This window comes from Pimephales promelas, chromosome 13 (assembly GCF_988280905.1).
Source record: "Pimephales promelas chromosome 13, fPimPro1.hap1.1, whole genome shotgun sequence".
NCBI lineage: Eukaryota > Metazoa > Chordata > Actinopteri > Cypriniformes > Leuciscidae > Pimephales > Pimephales promelas.
Genome location: NC_142781.1, coordinates 34899051 through 34924163, shown reverse-complemented (window position 1 = coordinate 34924163; position 25113 = coordinate 34899051). Strand labels below are relative to the sequence as shown.

The 25113-nt window shown below is 39.7% G+C and overlaps 1 protein-coding gene across 8 annotated transcripts in view; it reads right to left on the bottom strand.

The window, feature by feature from the left end:
- phactr1 (phosphatase and actin regulator 1) overlaps window positions 1-25113 on the bottom strand; it is a 68336-nt gene that overhangs the window by 20317 nt on the left and 22906 nt on the right. For all 8 annotated transcript variants that reach the window (XM_039690075.2, XM_039690076.2, XM_089118963.1 and 5 more), the window contains exons 9-10: window positions 24626-24681; window positions 24483-24544 (exon numbers count right to left, since the gene is read on the bottom strand). In XM_039690075.2, the coding sequence (XP_039546009.2) occupies window positions 24483-24544; window positions 24626-24681 (118 nt within the window). The remainder of the gene's footprint in view (window positions 1-24482; window positions 24545-24625; window positions 24682-25113) is intronic.

Sequence of the window (25113 nt, the reverse complement as noted above, 5' to 3'; positions counted from 1 at the left end):
ATTGGAGAAACTTAATTTTTCGCCCGAAAATGAAAAAAAACGAAAGGGGTAACACTGTCGTTTTTTTTTCGGGTCGAAATTTTGAATTTCGATATCTCAGCTCTGGAAGGGTCTAGAGCCTCCATTTTTGCACTCAGGTCAAAGTCTTACAGCCCTCTATCATAATCCAGAGTTTTGAGAAGATTGGAGAAACTTAATTTTTCGCCCGAAAATGAAAAAAAACGAAAGGGGTAACACTGTCGTTTTTTTTTCGGGTCGAAATTTTGAATTTCGATATCTCAGCTCTGGAAGGGTCTAGAGCCTCCATTTTTGCACTCAGGTCAAAGTCTTACAGCCCTCTATCATAATCCAGAGTTTTGAGAAGATTGGAGAAACTTAATTTTTGGCCCGAAAATGAAAAAAAACGTAAGGGGTAACACTGTCGTTTTTTTTTCGGGTCGAAATTTTGAGTTTCGATATCTCAGCTCTGGAAGGGTCTAGAGCCTCCATTTTTGCACTCAGGTCAAAGTCTCGTGGCCATCTATCAGAATCCAGAGTTTTGAGAAGATTGGAGAAACTTAATTTTTCGCCCGAAAATGAAAAAAAAACGAAAGGGGTAACACTGTCGTTTTTTTTTTCGGGTCGAAATTTTGAATTTCGATATCTCAGCTCTGGAAGGGTCTAGAGCCTCCATTTTTGCACTCAGGTCAAAGTCTTACAGCCCTCTATCATAATCCAGAGTTTTGAGAAGATTGGAGAAACTTAATTTTTGGCCCGAAAATGAAAAAAAACGTAAGGGGTAACACTGTCGTTTTTTTTTCGGGTCGAAATTTTGAGTTTCGATATCTCAGCTCTGGAAGGGTCTAGAGCCTCCATTTTTGCACTCAGGTCAAAGTCTCGTGGCCATCTATCAGAATCCAGAGTTTTGAGAAGATTGGAGAAACTTAATTTTTCGCCCGAAAATGAAAAAAAAAAACGAAAGGGGTAACACCGTCGTTTTTTTTTCGGGTCGAAATTTTGAATTTCGATATCTCAGCTCTGGAAGGGTCTAGAGCCTCCATTTTTGCACTCAGGTCAAAGTCTCGTGGCCATCTACCAGAATCCAGAGTTTTGAGAAGATTGGAGAAACTTAATTTTTCGCCCGAAAATGAAAAAAAACGAAAGGGGTAACACTGTCGTTTTTTTTTTGGGTTGAAATTTTGAATTTTGATATCTCAGCTCTGGAAGGGTCTAGAGCCTCCATTTTTGCACTCAGGTCAAAGTCTCGTGGCCATCTATCATAATCCAGAGTTTTGAGAAGATTGGAGAAACTTAATTTTTCGCCCGAAAACGAAAAAAAACGAAAGGGGTAACACTGTCGTTTTTTTTTGGGTTGAAATTTAGAATTTTGATATCTCAGCTCTGGAAGGGTCTAGAGCCTCCATTTTTGCACTCAGGTCAAAGTCTCACAGCCCTCTATCATAATCCAGAGTTTTGAGAAGATTGGAGAAACTTAATTTTTTCGCCCGAAAATGAAAAAAAAACGTAAGGGGTAACACTGTCGTTTTTTTTTTCGGGTCGAAATTTTGAATTTTGATATCTCAGCTCTGGAAGGGTCTAGAGCCTCCATTTTTGCACTCAGGTCAAAGTCTCACAGCCCTCTATCATAATCCAGAGTTTTGAGAAGATTGGAGAAACTTAATTTTTGGCCCGAAAATGAAAAAAAACGTAAGGGGTAACACTGTCGTTTTTTTTTTCGGGTCGAAATTTTGAGTTTCGATATCTCAGCTCTGGAAGGGTCTAGAGCCTCCATTTTTGCACTCAGGTCAAAGTCTCGTGGCCATCTATCAGAATCCAGAGTTTTGAGAAGATTGGAGAAACTTAATTTTTCGCCCGAAAATGAAAAAAAACGAAAGGGGTAACACTGTCGTTTTTTTTTCGGGTCGAAATTTTGAATTTCGATATCTCAGCTCTGGAAGGGTCTAGAGCCTCCATTTTTGCACTCAGGTCAAAGTCTTACAGCCCTCTATCATAATCCAGAGTTTTGAGAAGATTGGAGAAACTTAATTTTTCGCCCGAAAATGAAAAAAAACGTAAGGGGTAACACTGTCGTTTTTTTTTCGGGTCGAAATTTTGAGTTTCGATATCTCAGCTCTGGAAGGGTCTAGAGCCTCCATTTTTGCACTCAGGTCAAAGTCTCACAGCCCTCTATCATAATCCAGAGTTTTGAGAAGATTGGAGAAACTTAATTTTTCGCCCCAAAATGAAAAAAAACGTAAGGGGTAACACTGTCGTTTTTTTTTTTCGGGTCGAAATTTTGAGTTTCGATATCTCAGCTCTGGAAGGGTCTGGAGCCTCCATTTTTGCACTCAGGTCAAAGTCTCGTGGCCATCTATCAGAATCCAGAGTTTTGAGAAGATTGGAGAAACTTAATTTTTCGCCCGAAAATGAAAAAAAACGAAAGGGGTAACACTGTCGTTTTTTTTTCGGGTCGAAATTTTGAATTTTGATATCTCAGCTCTGGAAGGGTCTAGAGCCTCCATTTTTGCACTCAGGTCAAAGTCTTACAGCCCTCTATCATAATCCAGAGTTTTGAGAAGATTGGAGAAACTTAATTTTTTGCCCAAAAACGAAAAAGACGAAAGGGGTAACACTGTCGTTTTTTTTTCGGGTCGAAATTTTGAGTTTTAATATCTCAGCTCTGGAAGGGTCTAGAGCCTCCATTTTTGCACTCAGGTCAAAGTCTCACAGCCCTCTATCATAATCCAGAGTTTTGAGAAGATTGGAGAAACTTAATTTTTGGCCCGAAAATGAAAAAAAACGTAAGGGGTAACACTGTCGTTTTTTTTTCGGGTCGAAATTTTGAGTTTCGATATCTCAGCTCTGGAAGGGTCTAGAGCCTCCATTTTTGCACTCAGGTCAAAGTCTCACAGCCCTCTATCACAATCCAGAGTTTTGAGAAGATTGGAGAAACTTAATTTTTGGCCCAAAAATGAAAAAATAGGTAAGGGGTAACACTGTCGGTTTTTTTTTCGGGTCGAAATTTTGAATTTTGATATCTCAGCTCTGGAAGGGTCTAGAGCCTCCATTTTTGCACTCAGGTCAAAGTCTCACAGCCCTCTATCATAATCCAGAGTTTTGAGAAGATTGGAGAAACTTAATTTTTGGCCCGAAAATGAAAAAAACGTAAGGGGTAACACTGTCGTTTTTTTTTTCGGGTCGAAATTTTGAGTTTCGATATCTCAGCTCTGGAAGGGTCTAGAGCCTCCATTTTTGCACTCAGGTCAAAGTCTCGTGGCCATCTATCAGAATCCAGAGTTTTGAGAAGATTGGAGAAACTTAATTTTTCGCCCGAAAATGAAAAAAAACGAAAGGGGTAACACTGTCGTTTTTTTTTCGGGTCGAAATTTTGAATTTCGATATCTCAGCTCTGGAAGGGTCTAGAGCCTCCATTTTTGCACTCAGGTCAAAGTCTTACAGCCCTCTATCATAATCCAGAGTTTTGAGAAGATTGGAGAAACTTAATTTTTGGCCCGAAAATGAAAAAAAACGTAAGGGGTAACACTGTCGTTTTTTTTTCGGGTCGAAATTTTGAGTTTCGATATCTCAGCTCTGGAAGGGTCTAGAGCCTCCATTTTTGCACTCAGGTCAAAGTCTCACAGCCCTCTATCATAATCCAGAGTTTTGAGAAGATTGGAGAAACTTAATTTTTCGCCCCAAAATGAAAAAAAACGTAAGGGGTAACACTGTCGTTTTTTTTTTCGGGTCGAAATTTTGAGTTTCGATATCTCAGCTCTGGAAGGGTCTGGAGCCTCCATTTTTGCACTCAGGTCAAAGTCTCGTGGCCATCTATCAGAATCCAGAGTTTTGAGAAGATTGGAGAAACTTAATTTTTCGCCCGAAAATGAAAAAAAAACGTAAGGGGTAACACTGTCGTTTTTTTTTCGGGTCGAAATTTTGAGTTTCGATATCTCAGCTCTGGAAGGGTCTAGAGCCTCCATTTTTGCACTCAGGTCAAAGTCTCACAGCCCTCTATCATAATCCAGAGTTTTGAGAAGATTGGAGAAACTTAATTTTTCGCCCGAAAATGAAAAAAAAACGTAAGGGGTAACACTGTCGTTTTTTTTTCGGGTCGAAATTTTGAATTTTGATATCTCAGCTCTGGAAGGGTCTAGAGCCTCCATTTTTGCACTCAGGTCAAAGTCTCACAGCCCTCTATCATAATCCAGAGTTTTGAGAAGATTGGAGAAACTTAATTTTTGGCCCGAAAATGAAAAAAAACGTAAGGGGTAACACTGTCGTTTTTTTTTTCGGGTCGAAATTTTGAGTTTCGATATCTCAGCTCTGGAAGGGTCTAGAGCCTCCATTTTTGCACTCAGGTCAAAGTCTCGTGGCCATCTATCAGAATCCAGAGTTTTGAGAAGATTGGAGAAACTTAATTTTTCGCCCGAAAATGAAAAAAAACGAAAGGGGTAACACTGTCGTTTTTTTTTCGGGTCGAAATTTTGAATTTCGATATCTCAGCTCTGGAAGGGTCTAGAGCCTCCATTTTTGCACTCAGGTCAAAGTCTTACAGCCCTCTATCATAATCCAGAGTTTTGAGAAGATTGGAGAAACTTAATTTTTCGCCCGAAAATGAAAAAAAACGTAAGGGGTAACACTGTCGTTTTTTTTTCGGGTCGAAATTTTGAGTTTCGATATCTCAGCTCTGGAAGGGTCTAGAGCCTCCATTTTTGCACTCAGGTCAAAGTCTCACAGCCCTCTATCATAATCCAGAGTTTTGAGAAGATTGGAGAAACTTAATTTTTGGCCCGAAAATGAAAAAAAACGTAAGGGGTAACACTGTCGTTTTTTTTTTCGGGTCGAAATTTTGAGTTTCGATATCTCAGCTCTGGAAGGGTCTAGAGCCTCCATTTTTGCACTCAGGTCAAAGTCTCGTGGCCATCTATCAGAATCCAGAGTTTTGAGAAGATTGGAGAAACTTAATTTTTCGCCCGAAAATGAAAAAAAACGAAAGGGGTAACACTGTCGTTTTTTTTTCGGGTCGAAATTTTGAATTTCGATATCTCAGCTCTGGAAGGGTCTAGAGCCTCCATTTTTGCACTCAGGTCAAAGTCTTACAGCCCTCTATCATAATCCAGAGTTTTGAGAAGATTGGAGAAACTTAATTTTTCGCCCGAAAATGAAAAAAAACGTAAGGGGTAACACTGTCGTTTTTTTTTCGGGTCGAAATTTTGAGTTTCGATATCTCAGCTCTGGAAGGGTCTAGAGCCTCCATTTTTGCACTCAGGTCAAAGTCTCACAGCCCTCTATCATAATCCAGAGTTTTGAGAAGATTGGAGAAACTTAATTTTTCGCCCCAAAATGAAAAAAAACGTAAGGGGTAACACTGTCGTTTTTTTTTCGGGTCGAAATTTTGAGTTTCGATATCTCAGCTCTGGAAGGGTCTAGAGCCTCCATTTTTGCACTCAGGTCAAAGTCTCACAGCCCTCTATCATAATCCAGAGTTTTGAGAAGATTGGAGAAACTTAATTTTTCGCCCGAAAATGAAAAAAAAACGTAAGGGGTAACACTGTCGTTTTTTTTTCGGGTCGAAATTTTGAATTTCGATATCTCAGCTCTGGAAGGGTCTAGAGCCTCCATTTTTGCACTCAGGTCAAAGTCTCACAGCCCTCTATCATAATCCAGAGTTTTGAGAAGATTGGAGAAACTTAATTTTTGGCCCGAAAATGAAAAAAAACGTAAGGGGTAACACTGTCGTTTTTTTTTTCGGGTCGAAATTTTGAGTTTCGATATCTCAGCTCTGGAAGGGTCTAGAGCCTCCATTTTTGCACTCAGGTCAAAGTCTCGTGGCCATCTATCAGAATCCAGAGTTTTGAGAAGATTGGAGAAACTTAATTTTTCGCCCGAAAATGAAAAAAAACGAAAGGGGTAACACTGTCGTTTTTTTTTCGGGTCGAAATTTTGAATTTCGATATCTCAGCTCTGGAAGGGTCTAGAGCCTCCATTTTTGCACTCAGGTCAAAGTCTTACAGCCCTCTATCATAATCCAGAGTTTTGAGAAGATTGGAGAAACTTAATTTTTCGCCCGAAAATGAAAAAAAACGTAAGGGGTAACACTGTCGTTTTTTTTTCGGGTCGAAATTTTGAGTTTCGATATCTCAGCTCTGGAAGGGTCTAGAGCCTCCATTTTTGCACTCAGGTCAAAGTCTCACAGCCCTCTATCATAATCCAGAGTTTTGAGAAGATTGGAGAAACTTAATTTTTCGCCCCAAAATGAAAAAAAACGTAAGGGGTAACACTGTCGTTTTTTTTTTTCGGGTCGAAATTTTGAGTTTCGATATCTCAGCTCTGGAAGGGTCTGGAGCCTCCATTTTTGCACTCAGGTCAAAGTCTCGTGGCCATCTATCAGAATCCAGAGTTTTGAGAAGATTGGAGAAACTTAATTTTTCGCCCGAAAATGAAAAAAAACGTAAGGGGTAACACTGTCGTTTTTTTTTCGGGTCGAAATTTTGAGTTTCGATATCTCAGCTCTGGAAGGGTCTAGAGCCTCCATTTTTGCACTCAGGTCAAAGTCTCACAGCCCTCTATCATAATCCAGAGTTTTGAGAAGATTGGAGAAACTTAATTTTTTGCCCAAAAACGAAAAAGACGAAAGGGGTAACACTGTCGTTTTTTTTTCGGGTCGAAATTTTGAGTTTTAATATCTCAGCTCTGGAAGGGTCTAGAGCCTCCATTTTTGCACTCAGGTCAAAGTCTCACAGCCCTCTATCATAATCCAGAGTTTTGAGAAGATTGGAGAAACTTAATTTTTGGCCCGAAAATGAAAAAAAACGTAAGGGGTAACACTGTCGTTTTTTTTTCGGGTCGAAATTTTGAGTTTCGATATCTCAGCTCTGGAAGGGTCTAGAGCCTCCATTTTTGCACTCAGGTCAAAGTCTCACAGCCCTCTATCACAATCCAGAGTTTTGAGAAGATTGGAGAAACTTAATTTTTGGCCCAAAAATGAAAAAATAGGTAAGGGGTAACACTGTCGGTTTTTTTTTCGGGTCGAAATTTTGAATTTTGATATCTCAGCTCTGGAAGGGTCTAGAGCCTCCATTTTTGCACTCAGGTCAAAGTCTCACAGCCCTCTATCATAATCCAGAGTTTTGAGAAGATTGGAGAAACTTAATTTTTGGCCCGAAAATGAAAAAAAACGTAAGGGGTAACACTGTCGTTTTTTTTTTCGGGTCGAAATTTTGAGTTTCGATATCTCAGCTCTGGAAGGGTCTAGAGCCTCCATTTTTGCACTCAGGTCAAAGTCTCGTGGCCATCTATCAGAATCCAGAGTTTTGAGAAGATTGGAGAAACTTAATTTTTCGCCCGAAAATGAAAAAAAACGAAAGGGGTAACACTGTCGTTTTTTTTTCGGGTCGAAATTTTGAATTTCGATATCTCAGCTCTGGAAGGGTCTAGAGCCTCCATTTTTGCACTCAGGTCAAAGTCTTACAGCCCTCTATCATAATCCAGAGTTTTGAGAAGATTGGAGAAACTTAATTTTTGGCCCGAAAATGAAAAAAAACGTAAGGGGTAACACTGTCGTTTTTTTTTCGGGTCGAAATTTTGAGTTTCGATATCTCAGCTCTGGAAGGGTCTAGAGCCTCCATTTTTGCACTCAGGTCAAAGTCTCACAGCCCTCTATCATAATCCAGAGTTTTGAGAAGATTGGAGAAACTTAATTTTTCGCCCCAAAATGAAAAAAAACGTAAGGGGTAACACTGTCGTTTTTTTTTTTCGGGTCGAAATTTTGAGTTTCGATATCTCAGCTCTGGAAGGGTCTGGAGCCTCCATTTTTGCACTCAGGTCAAAGTCTCGTGGCCATCTATCAGAATCCAGAGTTTTGAGAAGATTGGAGAAACTTAATTTTTCGCCCGAAAATGAAAAAAAAACGTAAGGGGTAACACTGTCGTTTTTTTTTCGGGTCGAAATTTTGAGTTTCGATATCTCAGCTCTGGAAGGGTCTAGAGCCTCCATTTTTGCACTCAGGTCAAAGTCTCACAGCCCTCTATCATAATCCAGAGTTTTGAGAAGATTGGAGAAACTTAATTTTTTGCCCAAAAACGAAAAAGACGAAAGGGGTAACACTGTCGTTTTTTTTTCGGGTCGAAATTTTGAGTTTTAATATCTCAGCTCTGGAAGGGTCTAGAGCCTCCATTTTTGCACTCAGGTTAAAGTCTCACAGCCCTCTATCATAATCCAGAGTTTTGAGAAGATTGGAGAAACTTAATTTTTGGCCCGAAAATGAAAAAAAACGTAAGGGGTAACACTGTCGTTTTTTTTTCGGGTCGAAATTTTGAGTTTCGATATCTCAGCTCTGGAAGGGTCTAGAGCCTCCATTTTTGCACTCAGGTCAAAGTCTCGTGGCCATCTATCAGAATCCAGAGTTTTGAGAAGATTGGAGAAACTTAATTTTTCGCCCGAAAATGAAAAAAAACGAAAGGGGTAACACTGTCGTTTTTTTTTCGGGTCGAAATTTTGAATTTCGATATCTCAGCTCTGGAAGGGTCTAGAGCCTCCATTTTTGCACTCAGGTCAAAGTCTTACAGCCCTCTATCATAATCCAGAGTTTTGAGAAGATTGGAGAAACTTAATTTTTCGCCCGAAAATGAAAAAAAACGAAAGGGGTAACACTGTCGTTTTTTTTTCGGGTCGAAATTTTGAATTTCGATATCTCAGCTCTGGAAGGGTCTAGAGCCTCCATTTTTGCACTCAGGTCAAAGTCTTACAGCCCTCTATCATAATCCAGAGTTTTGAGAAGATTGGAGAAACTTAATTTTTGGCCCGAAAATGAAAAAAAACGTAAGGGGTAACACTGTCGTTTTTTTTTCGGGTCGAAATTTTGAGTTTCGATATCTCAGCTCTGGAAGGGTCTAGAGCCTCCATTTTTGCACTCAGGTCAAAGTCTCGTGGCCATCTATCAGAATCCAGAGTTTTGAGAAGATTGGAGAAACTTAATTTTTCGCCCGAAAATGAAAAAAAAACGAAAGGGGTAACACTGTCGTTTTTTTTTTCGGGTCGAAATTTTGAATTTCGATATCTCAGCTCTGGAAGGGTCTAGAGCCTCCATTTTTGCACTCAGGTCAAAGTCTTACAGCCCTCTATCATAATCCAGAGTTTTGAGAAGATTGGAGAAACTTAATTTTTGGCCCGAAAATGAAAAAAAACGTAAGGGGTAACACTGTCGTTTTTTTTTCGGGTCGAAATTTTGAGTTTCGATATCTCAGCTCTGGAAGGGTCTAGAGCCTCCATTTTTGCACTCAGGTCAAAGTCTCGTGGCCATCTATCAGAATCCAGAGTTTTGAGAAGATTGGAGAAACTTAATTTTTCGCCCGAAAATGAAAAAAAAAAACGAAAGGGGTAACACCGTCGTTTTTTTTTCGGGTCGAAATTTTGAATTTCGATATCTCAGCTCTGGAAGGGTCTAGAGCCTCCATTTTTGCACTCAGGTCAAAGTCTCGTGGCCATCTACCAGAATCCAGAGTTTTGAGAAGATTGGAGAAACTTAATTTTTCGCCCGAAAATGAAAAAAAACGAAAGGGGTAACACTGTCGGTTTTTTTTTGGGTTGAAATTTTGAATTTTGATATCTCAGCTCTGGAAGGGTCTAGAGCCTCCATTTTTGCACTCAGGTCAAAGTCTCGTGGCCATCTATCATAATCCAGAGTTTTGAGAAGATTGGAGAAACTTAATTTTTCGCCCGAAAACGAAAAAAAACGAAAGGGGTAACACTGTCGTTTTTTTTTGGGTTGAAATTTAGAATTTTGATATCTCAGCTCTGGAAGGGTCTAGAGCCTCCATTTTTGCACTCAGGTCAAAGTCTCACAGCCCTCTATCATAATCCAGAGTTTTGAGAAGATTGGAGAAACTTAATTTTTTCGCCCGAAAATGAAAAAAAAACGTAAGGGGTAACACTGTCGTTTTTTTTTCGGGTCGAAATTTTGAATTTTGATATCTCAGCTCTGGAAGGGTCTAGAGCCTCCATTTTTGCACTCAGGTCAAAGTCTCACAGCCCTCTATCATAATCCAGAGTTTTGAGAAGATTGGAGAAACTTAATTTTTGGCCCGAAAATGAAAAAAAACGTAAGGGGTAACACTGTCGTTTTTTTTTTCGGGTCGAAATTTTGAGTTTCGATATCTCAGCTCTGGAAGGGTCTAGAGCCTCCATTTTTGCACTCAGGTCAAAGTCTCGTGGCCATCTATCAGAATCCAGAGTTTTGAGAAGATTGGAGAAACTTAATTTTTCGCCCGAAAATGAAAAAAAACGAAAGGGGTAACACTGTCGTTTTTTTTTCGGGTCGAAATTTTGAATTTCGATATCTCAGCTCTGGAAGGGTCTAGAGCCTCCATTTTTGCACTCAGGTCAAAGTCTTACAGCCCTCTATCATAATCCAGAGTTTTGAGAAGATTGGAGAAACTTAATTTTTCGCCCGAAAATGAAAAAAAACGTAAGGGGTAACACTGTCGTTTTTTTTTCGGGTCGAAATTTTGAGTTTCGATATCTCAGCTCTGGAAGGGTCTAGAGCCTCCATTTTTGCACTCAGGTCAAAGTCTCACAGCCCTCTATCATAATCCAGAGTTTTGAGAAGATTGGAGAAACTTAATTTTTCGCCCCAAAATGAAAAAAAACGTAAGGGGTAACACTGTCGTTTTTTTTTCGGGTCGAAATTTTGAGTTTCGATATCTCAGCTCTGGAAGGGTCTAGAGCCTCCATTTTTGCACTCAGGTCAAAGTCTCACAGCCCTCTATCATAATCCAGAGTTTTGAGAAGATTGGAGAAACTTAATTTTTTGCCCAAAAACGAAAAAGACGAAAGGGGTAACACTGTCGTTTTTTTTTTCGGGTCGAAATTTTGAGTTTTAATATCTCAGCTCTGGAAGGGTCTAGAGCCTCCATTTTTGCACTCAGGTCAAAGTCTCACAGCCCTCTATCATAATCCAGAGTTTTGAGAAGATTGGAGAAACTTAATTTTTGGCCCGAAAATGAAAAAAAACGTAAGGGGTAACACTGTCGTTTTTTTTTCGGGTCGAAATTTTGAGTTTCGATATCTCAGCTCTGGAAGGGTCTAGAGCCTCCATTTTTGCACTCAGGTCAAAGTCTCACAGCCCTCTATCACAATCCAGAGTTTTGAGAAGATTGGAGAAACTTAATTTTTGGCCCAAAAATGAAAAAATAGGTAAGGGGTAACACTGTCGGGTTTTTTTTCGGGTCGAAATTTTGAATTTTGATATCTCAGCTCTGGAAGGGTCTAGAGCCTCCATTTTTGCACTCAGGTCAAAGTCTCACAGCCCTCTATCATAATCCAGAGTTTTGAGAAGATTGGAGAAACTTAATTTTTGGCCCGAAAATGAAAAAAAACGTAAGGTGTAACACTGTCGTTTTTTTTTTCGGGTCGAAATTTTGAGTTTCGATATCTCAGCTCTGGAAGGGTCTAGAGCCTCCATTTTTGCACTCAGGTCAAAGTCTCGTGGCCATCTATCAGAATCCAGAGTTTTGAGAAGATTGGAGAAACTTAATTTTTCGCCCGAAAATGAAAAAAAACGAAAGGGGTAACACTGTCGTTTTTTTTTCGGGTCGAAATTTTGAATTTCGATATCTCAGCTCTGGAAGGGTCTAGAGCCTCCATTTTTGCACTCAGGTCAAAGTCTTACAGCCCTCTATCATAATCCAGAGTTTTGAGAAGATTGGAGAAACTTAATTTTTGGCCCGAAAATGAAAAAAAACGTAAGGGGTAACACTGTCGTTTTTTTTTCGGGTCGAAATTTTGAGTTTCGATATCTCAGCTCTGGAAGGGTCTAGAGCCTCCATTTTTGCACTCAGGTCAAAGTCTCACAGCCCTCTATCATAATCCAGAGTTTTGAGAAGATTGGAGAAACTTAATTTTTCGCCCCAAAATGAAAAAAAACGTAAGGGGTAACACTGTCGTTTTTTTTTTTCGGGTCGAAATTTTGAGTTTCGATATCTCAGCTCTGGAAGGGTCTGGAGCCTCCATTTTTGCACTCAGGTCAAAGTCTCGTGGCCATCTATCAGAATCCAGAGTTTTGAGAAGATTGGAGAAACTTAATTTTTCGCCCGAAAATGAAAAAAAAACGTAAGGGGTAACACTGTCGTTTTTTTTTCGGGTCGAAATTTTGAGTTTCGATATCTCAGCTCTGGAAGGGTCTAGAGCCTCCATTTTTGCACTCAGGTCAAAGTCTCACAGCCCTCTATCATAATCCAGAGTTTTGAGAAGATTGGAGAAACTTAATTTTTTGCCCAAAAACGAAAAAGACGAAAGGGGTAACACTGTCGTTTTTTTTTCGGGTCGAAATTTTGAGTTTTAATATCTCAGCTCTGGAAGGGTCTAGAGCCTCCATTTTTGCACTCAGGTCAAAGTCTCACAGCCCTCTATCATAATCCAGAGTTTTGAGAAGATTGGAGAAACTTAATTTTTGGCCCGAAAATGAAAAAAAACGTAAGGGGTAACACTGTCGTTTTTTTTTCGGGTCGAAATTTTGAGTTTCGATATCTCAGCTCTGGAAGGGTCTAGAGCCTCCATTTTTGCACTCAGGTCAAAGTCTCACAGCCCTCTATCATAATCCAGAGTTTTGAGAAGATTGGAGAAACTTAATTTTTCGCCCCAAAATGAAAAAAAACGTAAGGGGTAACACTGTCGTTTTTTTTTTCGGGTCGAAATTTTGAGTTTCGATATCTCAGCTCTGGAAGGGTCTGGAGCCTCCATTTTTGCACTCAGGTCAAAGTCTCGTGGCCATCTATCAGAATCCAGAGTTTTGAGAAGATTGGAGAAACTTAATTTTTCGCCCGAAAATGAAAAAAAAACGTAAGGGGTAACACTGTCGGTTTTTTTTTTCGGGTCGAAATTTTGAGTTTCGATATCTCAGCTCTGGAAGGGTCTGGAGCCTCCATTTTTGCACTCAGGTCAAAGTCTCGTGGCCATCTATCACAATCCAGAGTTTTGAGAAGATTGGAGAAACTTAATTTTTGGCCCAAAAATGAAAAAATAGGTAAGGGGTAACACTGTCGGTTTTTTTTTCGGGTCGAAATTTTGAATTTTGATATCTCAGCTCTGGAAGGGTCTAGAGCCTCCATTTTTGCACTCAGGTCAAAGTCTCACAGCCCTCTATCATAATCCAGAGTTTTGAGAAGATTGGAGAAACTTAATTTTTGGCCCGAAAATGAAAAAAAACGTAAGGGGTAACACTGTCGTTTTTTTTTCGGGTCGAAATTTTGAGTTTCGATATCTCAGCTCTGGAAGGGTCTAGAGCCTCCATTTTTGCACTCAGGTCAAAGTCTCACAGCCCTCTATCATAATCCAGAGTTTTGAGAAGATTGGAGAAACTTAATTTTTCGCCCCAAAATGAAAAAAAACGTAAGGGGTAACACTGTCGTTTTTTTTTTTCGGGTCGAAATTTTGAGTTTCGATATCTCAGCTCTGGAAGGGTCTGGAGCCTCCATTTTTGCACTCAGGTCAAAGTCTCGTGGCCATCTATCAGAATCCAGAGTTTTGAGAAGATTGGAGAAACTTAATTTTTCGCCCGAAAATGAAAAAAAAACGTAAGGGGTAACACTGTCGTTTTTTTTTCGGGTCGAAATTTTGAGTTTCGATATCTCAGCTCTGGAAGGGTCTAGAGCCTCCATTTTTGCACTCAGGTCAAAGTCTCACAGCCCTCTATCATAATCCAGAGTTTTGAGAAGATTGGAGAAACTTAATTTTTTGCCCAAAAACGAAAAAGACGAAAGGGGTAACACTGTCGTTTTTTTTTCGGGTCGAAATTTTGAGTTTTAATATCTCAGCTCTGGAAGGGTCTAGAGCCTCCATTTTTGCACTCAGGTCAAAGTCTCACAGCCCTCTATCATAATCCAGAGTTTTGAGAAGATTGGAGAAACTTAATTTTTGGCCCGAAAATGAAAAAAAACGTAAGGGGTAACACTGTCGTTTTTTTTTCGGGTCGAAATTTTGAGTTTCGATATCTCAGCTCTGGAAGGGTCTAGAGCCTCCATTTTTGCACTCAGGTCAAAGTCTCGTGGCCATCTATCAGAATCCAGAGTTTTGAGAAGATTGGAGAAACTTAATTTTTCGCCCGAAAATGAAAAAAAACGAAAGGGGTAACACTGTCGTTTTTTTTTCGGGTCGAAATTTTGAATTTCGATATCTCAGCTCTGGAAGGGTCTAGAGCCTCCATTTTTGCACTCAGGTCAAAGTCTTACAGCCCTCTATCATAATCCAGAGTTTTGAGAAGATTGGAGAAACTTAATTTTTGGCCCGAAAATGAAAAAAAATGTAAGGGGTAACACTGTCGTTTTTTTTTCGGGTCGAAATTTTGAGTTTCGATATCTCAGCTCTGGAAGGGTCTAGAGCCTCCATTTTTGCACTCAGGTCAAAGTCTCACAGCCCTCTATCATAATCCAGAGTTTTGAGAAGATTGGAGAAACTTAATTTTTTGCCCAAAAACGAAAAAGACGAAAGGGGTAACACTGTCGGTTTTTTTTTCGGGTCGAAATTTTGAATTTTAATATCTCAGCTCTGGAAGGGTCTAGAGCCTCCATTTTTGCACTCAGGTCAAAGTCTCACAGCCCTCTATCATAATCCAGAGTTTTGAGAAGATTGGAGAAACTTAATTTTTGGCCCGAAAATGAAAAAAAACGTAAGGGGTAACACTGTCGTTTTTTTTTCGGGTCGAAATTTTGAGTTTCGATATCTCAGCTCTGGAAGGGTCTAGAGCCTCCATTTTTGCACTCAGGTCAAAGTCTCGTGGCCATCTATCAGAATCCAGAGTTTTGAGAAGATTGGAGAAACTTAATTTTTCGCCCGAAAATGAAAAAAAAACGAAAGGGGTAACACTGTCGTTTTTTTTTTTCGGGTCGAAATTTTAAATTTCGATATCTCAGCTCTGGAAGGGTCTAGAGCCTCCATTTTTGCACTCAGGTCAAAGTCTTACAGCCCTCTATCATAATCCAGAGTTTTGAGAAGATTGGAGAAACTTAATTTTTGGCCCGAAAATGAAAAAAAACGTAAGGGGTAACACTGTCGTTTTTTTTTCGGGTCGAAATTTTGATTTTCGATATATCTCAGCTCTGGAAGGGTCTAGAGCCTCCATTTTGCACTCAGGTTAAAGTCTCACAGCCCTCTATCATAATCCAGAGTTTTGAGAAGATTGGAGAAACTTAATTTTTGGCCCGAAAATGAAAAAAAACGTAAGGGGTAACACTGTCGTTTTTTTTTTCGGGTCGAAATTTTGAGTTTCGATATCTCAGCTCTGGAAGGGTCTAGAGCCTCCATTTTTGCACTCAGGTCAAAGTCTCGTGGCCATCTATCAGAATCCAGAGTTTTGAGAAGATTGGAGAAACTTAATTTTTCGCCCGAAAATGAAAAAAAACGAAAGGGGTAACACTGTCGTTTTTTTTTCGGGTCGAAATTTTGAATTTCGATATCTCAGCTCTGGAAGGGTCTAGAGCCTCCATTTTTGCACTCAGGTCAAAGTCTTACAGCCCTCTATCATAATCCAGAGTTTTGAGAAGATTGGAGAAACTTAATTTTTGGCCCGAAAATGAAAAAAAACGTAAGGGGTAACACTGTCGTTTTTTTTACGGGTCGAAATTTTGAGTTTCGATATCTCAGCTCTGGAAGGGTCTAGAGCCTCCATTTTTGCACTCAGGTCAAAGTCTCACAGCCCTCTATCATAATCCAGAGTTTTGAGAAGATTGGAGAAACTTAATTTTTCGCCCGAAAATGAAAAAAAACGTAAGGGGTAACACTGTCGTTTTTTTTTTCGGGTCGAAATTTTGAGTTTCGATATCTCAGCTCTGGAAGGGTCTGGAGCCTCCATTTTTGCACTCAGGTCAAAGTCTCACAGCCCTCTATCATAATCCAGAGTTTTGAGAAGATTGGAGAAACTTAATTTTTGGCCCGAAAACGAAAAAATAGGTAAGGGGTAACACTGTCGTTTTTTTTTCGGGTCGAAATTTTGAGTTTCGATATCTCAGCTCTGGAAGGGTCTAGAGCCTCCATTTTTGCACTCAGGTCAAAGTCTCACAGCCCTCTATCATAATCCAGAGTTTTGAGAAGATTGGAGAAACTTAATTTTTGGCCCGAAAATGAAAAAAAACGTAAGGGGTAACACTGTCGTTTTTTTTTTCGGGTCGAAATTTTGAGTTTCGATATCTCAGCTCTGGAAGGGTCTAGAGCCTCCATTTTTGCACTCAGGTCAAAGTCTCACAGCCCTCTATCATAATCCAGAGTTTTGAGAAGATTGGAGAAACTTAATTTTTTGCCCAAAAACGAAAAAGACGAAAGGGGTAACACTGTCGTTTTTTTTTCGGGTCGAAATTTTGAATTTTAATATCTCAGCTCTGGAAGGGTCTAGAGCCTCCATTTTTGCACTCAGGTCAAAGTCTCACAGCCCTCTATCATAATCCAGAGTTTTGAGAAGATTGGAGAAACTTAATTTTTGGCCCGAAAATGAAAAAAAACGTAAGGGGTAACACTGTCGTTTTTTTTTCGGGTCGAAATTTTGAGTTTCGATATCTCAGCTCTGGAAGGGTCTAGAGCCTCCATTTTTGCACTCAGGTCAAAGTCTCGTGGCCATCTATCAGAATCCAGAGTTTTGAGAAGATTGGAGAAACTTAATTTTTCGCCCGAAAATGAAAAAAAAACGAAAGGGGTAACACTGTCGTTTTTTTTTTCGGGTCGAAATTTTGAATTTCGATATCTCAGCTCTGGAAGGGTCTAGAGCCTCCATTTTTGCACTCAGGTCAAAGTCTTACAGCCCTCTATCATAATCCAGAGTTTTGAGAAGATTGGAGAAACTTAATTTTTGGCCCGAAAATGAAAAAAAACGTAAGGGGTAACACTGTCGTTTTTTTTCGGGTCGAAATTTTGATTTTCGATATATCTCAGCTCTGGAAGGGTCTAGAGCCTCCATTTTTGCACTCAGGTTAAAGTCTCACAGCCCTCTATCATAATCCAGAGTTTTGAGAAGATTGGAGAAACTTAATTTTTGGCCCGAAAATGAAAAAAAACGTAAGGGGTAACACTGTCGTTTTTTTTTTCGGGTCGAAATTTTGAGTTTCGATATCTCAGCTCTGGAAGGGTCTAGAGCCTCCATTTTTGCACTCAGGTCAAAGTCGCGTGGCCATCTATCAGAATCCAGAGTTTTGAGAAGATTGGAGAAACTTAATTTTTCGCCCGAAAATGAAAAAAAACGAAAGGGGTAACACTGTCGTTTTTTTTTCGGGTCGAAATTTTGAATTTCGATATCTCAGCTCTGGAAGGGTCTAGAGCCTCCATTTTTGCACTCAGGTCAAAGTCTTACAGCCCTCTATCATAATCCAGAGTTTTGAGAAGATTGGAGAAACTTAATTTTTGGCCCGAAAATGAAAAAAAACGTAAGGGGTAACACTGTCGTTTTTTTTACGGGTCGAAATTTTGAGTTTCGATATCTCAGCTCTGGAAGGGTCTAGAGCCTCCATTTTTGCACTCAGGTCAAAGTCTCACAGCCCTCTATCATAATCCAGAGTTTTGAGAAGATTGGAGAAACTTAATTTTTCGCCCGAAAATGAAAAAAAACGTAAGGGGTAACACTGTCGTTTTTTTTTTCGGGTCGAAATTTTGAGTTTCGATATCTCAGCTCTGGAAGGGTCTGGAGCCTCCATTTTTGCACTCAGGTCAAAGTCTCACAGCCCTCTATCATAATCCAGAGTTTTGAGAAGATTGGAGAAACTTAATTTTTGGCCCGAAAATGAAAAAAAACGTAAGGGGTAACACTGTCGTTTTTTTTTCGGGTCGAAATTTTGAGTTTCGATATCTCAGCTCTGGAAGGGTCTAGAGCCTCCATTTTTGCACTCAGGTCAAAGTCTCACAGCCCTCTATCATAATCCAGAGTTTTGAGAAGATTGGAGAAACTTAATTTTTGGCCCGAAAATGAAAAAAAACGTAAGGGGTAACACTGTCGTTTTTTTTTCGGGTCGAAATTTTGAATTTCGATATCTCAGCTCTGGAAGGGTCTAGAGCCTCCATTTTTGCACTCAGGTCAAAGTCTTACAGCCCTCTATCATAATCCAGAGTTTTGAGAAGATTGGAGAAACTTAATTTTTGGCCCGAAAATGAAAAAAAACGTAAGGGGTAACACTGTCGTTTTTTTTTCGGGTCGAAATTTTGATTTTCGATATATCTCAGCTCTGGAAGGGTCTAGAGCCTCCATTTTGCACTCAGGTTAAAGTCTCACAGCCCTCTATCATAATCCAGAGTTTTGAGAAGATTGGAGAAACTTAATTTTTGGCCCGAAAATGAAAAAAAACGTAAGGGGTAACACTGTCGTTTTTTTTTTCGGGTCGAAATTTTGAGTTTCGATATCTCAGCTCTGGAAGGGTCTAGAGCCTCCATTTTTGCACTCAGGTCAAAGTCTCGTGGCCATCTATCAGAATCCAGAGTTTTGAGAAGATTGGAGAAACTTAATTTTTCGCCCGAAAATGAAAAAAAACGAAAGGGGTAACACTGTCGTTTTTTTTTCGGGTCGAAATTTTGAATTTCGATATCTCAGCTCTGGAAGGGTCTAGAGCCTCCATTTTTGCACTCAGGTCAAAGTCTTACAGCGCTCTATCATAATCCAGAGTTTTGAGAAGATTGGAGAAACTTAATTTTTGGCCCGAAAATGAAAAAAAACGTAAGGGGTAACACTGTCGTTTTTTTTACGGGTCGAAATTTTGAGTTTCGATATCTCAGCTCTGGAAGGGTCTAGAGCCTCCATTTTTGCACTCAGGTCAAAGTCTCACAGCCCTCTATCATAATCCAGAGTTTTGAGAAGATTGGAGAAACTTAATTTTTCGCCCGAAAATGAAAAAAAACGTAAGGGGTAACACTGTCGTTTTTTTTTTCGGGTCGAAATTTTGAGTTTCGATATCTCAGCTCTGGAAGGGTCTGGAGCCTCCATTTTTGCACTCAGGTCAAAGTCTCACAGCCCTCTATCATAATCCAGAGTTTTGAGAAGATTGGAGAAACTTAATTTTTGGCCCGAAAACGAAAAAATAGGTAAGGGGTAACACTGTCGTTTTTTTTTCGGGTCGAAATTTTGAGTTTCGATATCTCAGCTCTGGAAGGGTCTAGAGCCTCCATTTTTGCACTCAGGTCAAAGTCTCACAGCCCTCTATCATAATCCAGAGTTTTGAGAAGATTGGAGAAACTTAATTTTTGGCCCGAAAATGAAAAAAAACGTAAGGGGTAACACTGTCGTTTTTTTTTCGGGTCGAAATTTTGAGTTTCGATATCTCAGCTCTGGAAGGGTCTAGAGCCTCCATTTTTGCACTCAGGTCAAAGTCTCACAGCCCTCTATCATAATCCAGAGTTTTGAGAAGATTGGAGAAACTTAATTTTTTGCCCAAAAACGAAAAAGACGAAAGGGGTAACACTGTCGTTTTTTTTTCGGGTCGAAATTTTGAATTTTGATATCTCAGCTCTGGAAGGGTCTAGAGCCTCCATTTTTGCACTCAGGTCAAAGTCTCACAGCCCTCTATCATAATCCAGAGTTTTGAGAAGATTGGAGAAACTTAATTTTTGGCCCGAAAATGAAAAAAAACGTAAGGGGTAACACTGTCGTTTTTTTTTCGGGTCGAAATTTTGAGTTTCGATATCTCAGCTCTGGAAGGGTCTAGAGCCTCCATTTTTGCACTCAGGTCAAAGTCTCGTGGCCATCTATCAGAATCCAGAGTTTTGAGAAGATTGGAGAAACTTAATTTTTCGCCCGAAAATGAAAAAAAAAACGAAAGGGGTAACACTGTCGTTTTTTTTTTCGGGTCGAAATTTTGAATTTCGATATCTCAGCTCTGGAAGGGTCTAGAGCCTCCATTTTTGCACTCAGGTCAAAGTCTTACAGCCCTCTATCATAATCCAGAGTTTTGAGAAGATTGGAGAAACTTAATTTTTGGCCCGAAAATGAAAAAAAACGTAAGGGGTAACACTGTCGTTTTTTTTCGGGTCGAAATTTTGATTTTCGATATATCTCAGCTCTGGAAGGGTCTAGAGCCTCCATTTTTGCACTCAGGTTAAAGTCTCACAGCCCTCTATCATAATCCAGAGTTTTGAGAAGATTGGAGAAACTTAATTTTTGGCCCGAAAATGAAAAAAAAACGTAAGGGGTAACACTGTCGTTTTTTTTTTCGGGTCGAAATTTTGAGTTTCGATATCTCAGCTCTGGAAGGGTCTAGAGCCTCCATTTTTGCACTCAGGTCAAAGTCGCGTGGCCATCTATCAGAATCCAGAGTTTTGAGAAGATTGGAGAAACTTAATTTTTCGCCCGAAAATGAAAAAAAACGAAAGGGGTAACACTGTCGTTTTTTTTTCGGGTCGAAATTTTGAATTTCGATATCTCAGCTCTGGAAGGGTCTAGAGCCTCCATTTTTGCACTCAGGTCAAAGTCTTACAGCCCTCTATCATAATCCAGAGTTTTGAGAAGATTGGAGAAACTTAATTTTTGGCCCGAAAATGAAAAAAAACGTAAGGGGTAACACTGTCGTTTTTTTTACGGGTCGAAATTTTGAGTTTCGATATCTCAGCTCTGGAAGGGTCTAGAGCCTCCATTTTTGCACTCAGGTCAAAGTCTCACAGCCCTCTATCATAATCCAGAGTTTTGAGAAGATTGGAGAAACTTAATTTTTCGCCCGAAAATGAAAAAAAACGTAAGGGGTAACACTGTCGTTTTTTTTTTCGGGTCGAAATTTTGAGTTTCGATATCTCAGCTCTGGAAGGGTCTGGAGCCTCCATTTTTGCACTCAGGTCAAAGTCTCACAGCCCTCTATCATAATCCAGAGTTTTGAGAAGATTGGAGAAACTTAATTTTTGGCCCAAAAACGAAAAAAAACGAAAGGGGTAACACTGTCGTTTTTTTTCGGGTCGAAATTTTGAATTTCGATATCTCAGCTCTGGAAGGGTCTAGAGCCTCCATTTTTGCACTCAGGTCAAAGTCTCACAGCCCTCTATCATAATCCAGAGTTTTGAGAAGATTGGAGAAACTTAATTTTTTGCCCAAAAACGAAAAAAAACGAAAGGGGTAACACTGTCGTTTTTTTTTCGGGTCGAAATTTTGAATTTCGATATCTCAGCTCTGGAAGGGTCTAGAGCCTCCATTTTTGCACTCAGGTCAAAGTCTCACAGCCCTCTATCATAATCCAGAGTTTTGAGAAGATTGGAGAAACTTAATTTTTTGCCCAAAAACGAAAAAAAATGAAAGGGGTAACACTGTGGGGGTTTTTTTCGGGTCGAAATTTTGAATTTCGATATCTCAGCTCTGGAAGGGTCTAGAGCCTCCATTTTTGCACTCAGGTCAAAGTCTCACAGCCCTCTATCATAATCCAGAGTTTTGAGAAGATTGGAGAAACTTAATTTTTCGCCCAAAAACGAAAAAAAACGAAAGGGGTAACACTGTGGGGGTTTTTTTCGGGTCGAAATTTTGAATTTCGATATCTCAGCTCTGGAAGGGTCTAGAGCCTCCATTTTTGCACTCAGGTCAAAGTCTCACAGCCCTCTATCATAATTCAGAGTTTTGAGAAGATTGGAGAAACTTAATTTTTTCGCCCGAAAATGAAAAAAAACGTAAGGGGTAACACTGTCGTTTTTTTTTCGGGTCGAAATTTTGAGTTTCGATATCTCAGCTCTGGAAGGGGCTAGAGCCTCCATTTTTGCACTCAGGTCAAAGTCTCACAGCCCTCTATCAGAATCCAGAGTTTTGAGAAGATTGGAAAAACTTATTTTTTTGCCCAAAAACGAAAAAAACGAAAGGGGTAACACTGTCGTTTTTTTTTCGGGTCGAAATTTTGAATTTCGATATCTCAGCTCTGGAAGGGTCTAGAGCCTCCATTTTTGCACTCAGGTCAAAGTCTCACAGCCCTCTATCATAATCCAGAGTTTTGAGAAGATTGGAGAAACTTAATTTTTTGCCCAAAAACGAAAAAAAACGAAAGGGGTAACACTGTCGTTTTTTTTTCGGGTCGAAATTTTGAGTTTCGATATCTCAGCTCTGGAAGGGTCTAGAGCCTCCATTTTTGCACTCAGGTCAAAGTCTTACAGCCCTCTATCATAATCCAGAGTTTTGAGAAGATTGGAGAAACTTAATTTTTGGCCCGAAAATGAAAAAAAACGTAAGGGGTAACACTGTCGTTTTTTTTTCGGGTCGAAATTTTGAATTTCGATATCTCAGCTCTGGAAGGGTCTAGAGCCTCCATTTTTGCACTCAGGTCAAAGTCTCGTGGCCATCTATCAGAATCCAGAGTTTTGAGAAGATTGGAGAAACTTAATTTTTCGCCCGAAAATGAAAAAAAACGAAAGGGGTAACACTGTCGTTTTTTTTTTGGGTTGAAATTTTGAATTTTGATATCTCAGCTCTGGAAGGGGCTAGAGCCTCCATTTTTGCACTCAGGTCAAAGTCTCACAGCCCTCTATCAGAATCCAGAGTTTTGAGAAGATTGGAAAAACTTAATTTTTTGCCCAAAAACGAAAAAAACGAAAGGGGTAACACTGTCGTTTTTTTTTCGGGTCGAAATTTTGAATTTCGATATCTCAGCTCTGGAAGGGTCTAGAGCCTCCATTTTTGCACTCAGGTCAAAGTCTCACAGCCCTCTATCATAATCCAGAGTTTTGAGAAGATTGGAGAAACTTAATTTTTTGCCCAAAAACGAAAAAAAACGAAAGGGGTAACACTGTCGTTTTTTTTTCGGGTCGAAATTTTGAATTTCGATATCTCAGCTCTGGAAGGGTCTAGAGCCTCCATTTTTGCACTCAGGTCAAAGTCTCACAGCCCTCTATCATAATCCAGAGTTTTGAGAAGATTGGAGAAACGTAATTTTTTGCCCAAAAACGAAAAAAAAACGAAAGGGGTAACACTGTGGGGTTTTTTTTCGGGTCGAAATTTTGAATTTCGATATCTCAGCTCTGGAAGGGTCTAGAGCCTCCATTTTTGCACTCAGGTCAAAGTCTCACAGCCCTCTATCATAATCCAGAGTTTTGAGAAGATTGGAGAAACTTAATTTTTCGCCCAAAAACTGAAAAAAAACGAAAGGGGTAACACTGTGGTTTTTTTTTCGGGTCGAAATTTTGAATTTCGATATCTCAGCTCTGGAAGAGTCTAGAGCCTCCATTTTTGCACTCAGGTCAAAGTCTCACAGCCCTCTATCATAATCCAGAGTTTTGATAAGATTGGAGAAACTTAATTTTTCGCCCAAAAACGAAAAAAAAAAACGAAAGGGGTAACACTGTCGTTTTTTTTTCGGGTGGAAATTTTGAATTTCGATATCTCAGCTCTGGAAGGGTCTAGAGCCTCCATTTTTGCACTCAGGTCAAAGTCTCACAGCCCTCTATCATAATCCAGAGTTTTGAGAAGATTGGAGAAACTTAATTTTTCGCCCAAAAACGAAAAAAAACGAAAGGGGTAACACTGTCGTTTTTTTTTTCGGGTCGAAATTTTGAATTTATATATCTCAGCTCTGGAAGGGTCTAGAGCCTCCATTTTTGCACTCAGGTCTAAGTCCCATGGCCCTCTATAAGAATCCAAAGTTTCAAGAAGATTGTAGAAACTTATTTTTTTGCACAAAAAAAAAAAAAAAACGAAAGGGGTACCACTGTCGTTTTTTTTTTTGGCGTCGAAATAAAGTTTTTTTTTTTTTAAAATTAAGTATCCCCAATCTTCTTGAAAGTCTGGATTCTGATAGAGGGCCATGAGACTTACACCTGACTGCAAAAATGGAGGCTTTAGACCCCCCCAGAGCTGAGATATCAAAAATCAAAATTTCGACCAGAAAAAAAAACGACAGTGTTACCCCTTACGTTTTTTTTTTGGGGGGGGGGGGGGGGGGGGAATTAAGTATCCCCAATCTTCTTGAAAGTCTGGATTCTGATAGAGGGCCACGAGACTTACACCTGAGTGCAAAAATGGAGGCTCTAGACCCTTCCAGAGCTGAGATATCGAAACTCAAAATTTCAACCCGAAAAAAAAAAACGACAGTGGTACCCCTTTCGGGTTTTTTTTCGAGCAAAAAAATTAAATTTCTCCAATCTTCTCAAAACTCTGGATTCTGATAGAGGGCCATGGGACTCACACCTGAGGACAAAAATGGAGGCTCTAGACCCTTCCAGAGCTGAGATATTGAGATCCCACGTAGCATTTATGCCATTATAAAAATAGTGGTGGAGGTCAAGTCCCGATCCGTTAAATCGAGGGTAGTCCTAAAAGGCCCACTTCCCACCAAGTCTATAGGAGAGTGGGCATCCCACGAACTCCTACGATCCCTCGGGGCCATTATGCGAGCAATGGCAGATTATTAATATGGGCTTTTGTCCACGCACCCCCGGTTTGGACTGACTCGTGTGTTTCCGTGGGTGCTCGACAGAGAAAACCAAACACACCTAAAGATGTTGCGTAACTAATGTAATCTGTGCCGCGACCTAGAATAGCCTGTTGCTATAGAAACAGCCGGAAAGCTCAGGATTTGGGGAAATCTTACCTTCCTGGAGAGTCGTTTCTTCAGCTCGCGCTTCTCCTCCAGCTCCTCCTGCTCGTTGCGCGCTGATGAGAGAACGAGAGCAAACACTGAGTCTGAAGCTCATGCGCTCCAGATGTGTGTGTTTGAGTGACAGGTGGTCTTACGTTTGAGGATGTTTCTCTGCTCCAGTTCTTCTGCCGACGGTCTCTGGCTGAGACGACTGGACACACATCCAAAACAAGCTTCATTTATTACAAATCACCAACACAAACTGACAGCAGCAGCAGTACATCATTTACTATTTAATCACAATACCAAAATACTACAAACGCAATGCATTTGTTTGCCAGATCGCTTCTATTTTAAAAGAAGTGTAACTCCGCCTACATTAAAATCTCATTGGTTTAAAATCGCCCTCCACAGCTGCATATGAAAATCAGATTTGTTCTGATTCTGATTTAATTTTTTCAACTTCTATAAGTTCCATGTTCAATTTTGTTAAAGTTTTAGTCATTTTGTTGTGCTTATGATACTTTTTTCTAAATTTCTATGTAAATTTTATTCATTTTAATCAAAAAAATTGTATTCCACTTTTCGTTTTTATTTACATTTTCATTAAAGTTTAAGTTGATTATATTCATTTTAATTGCAC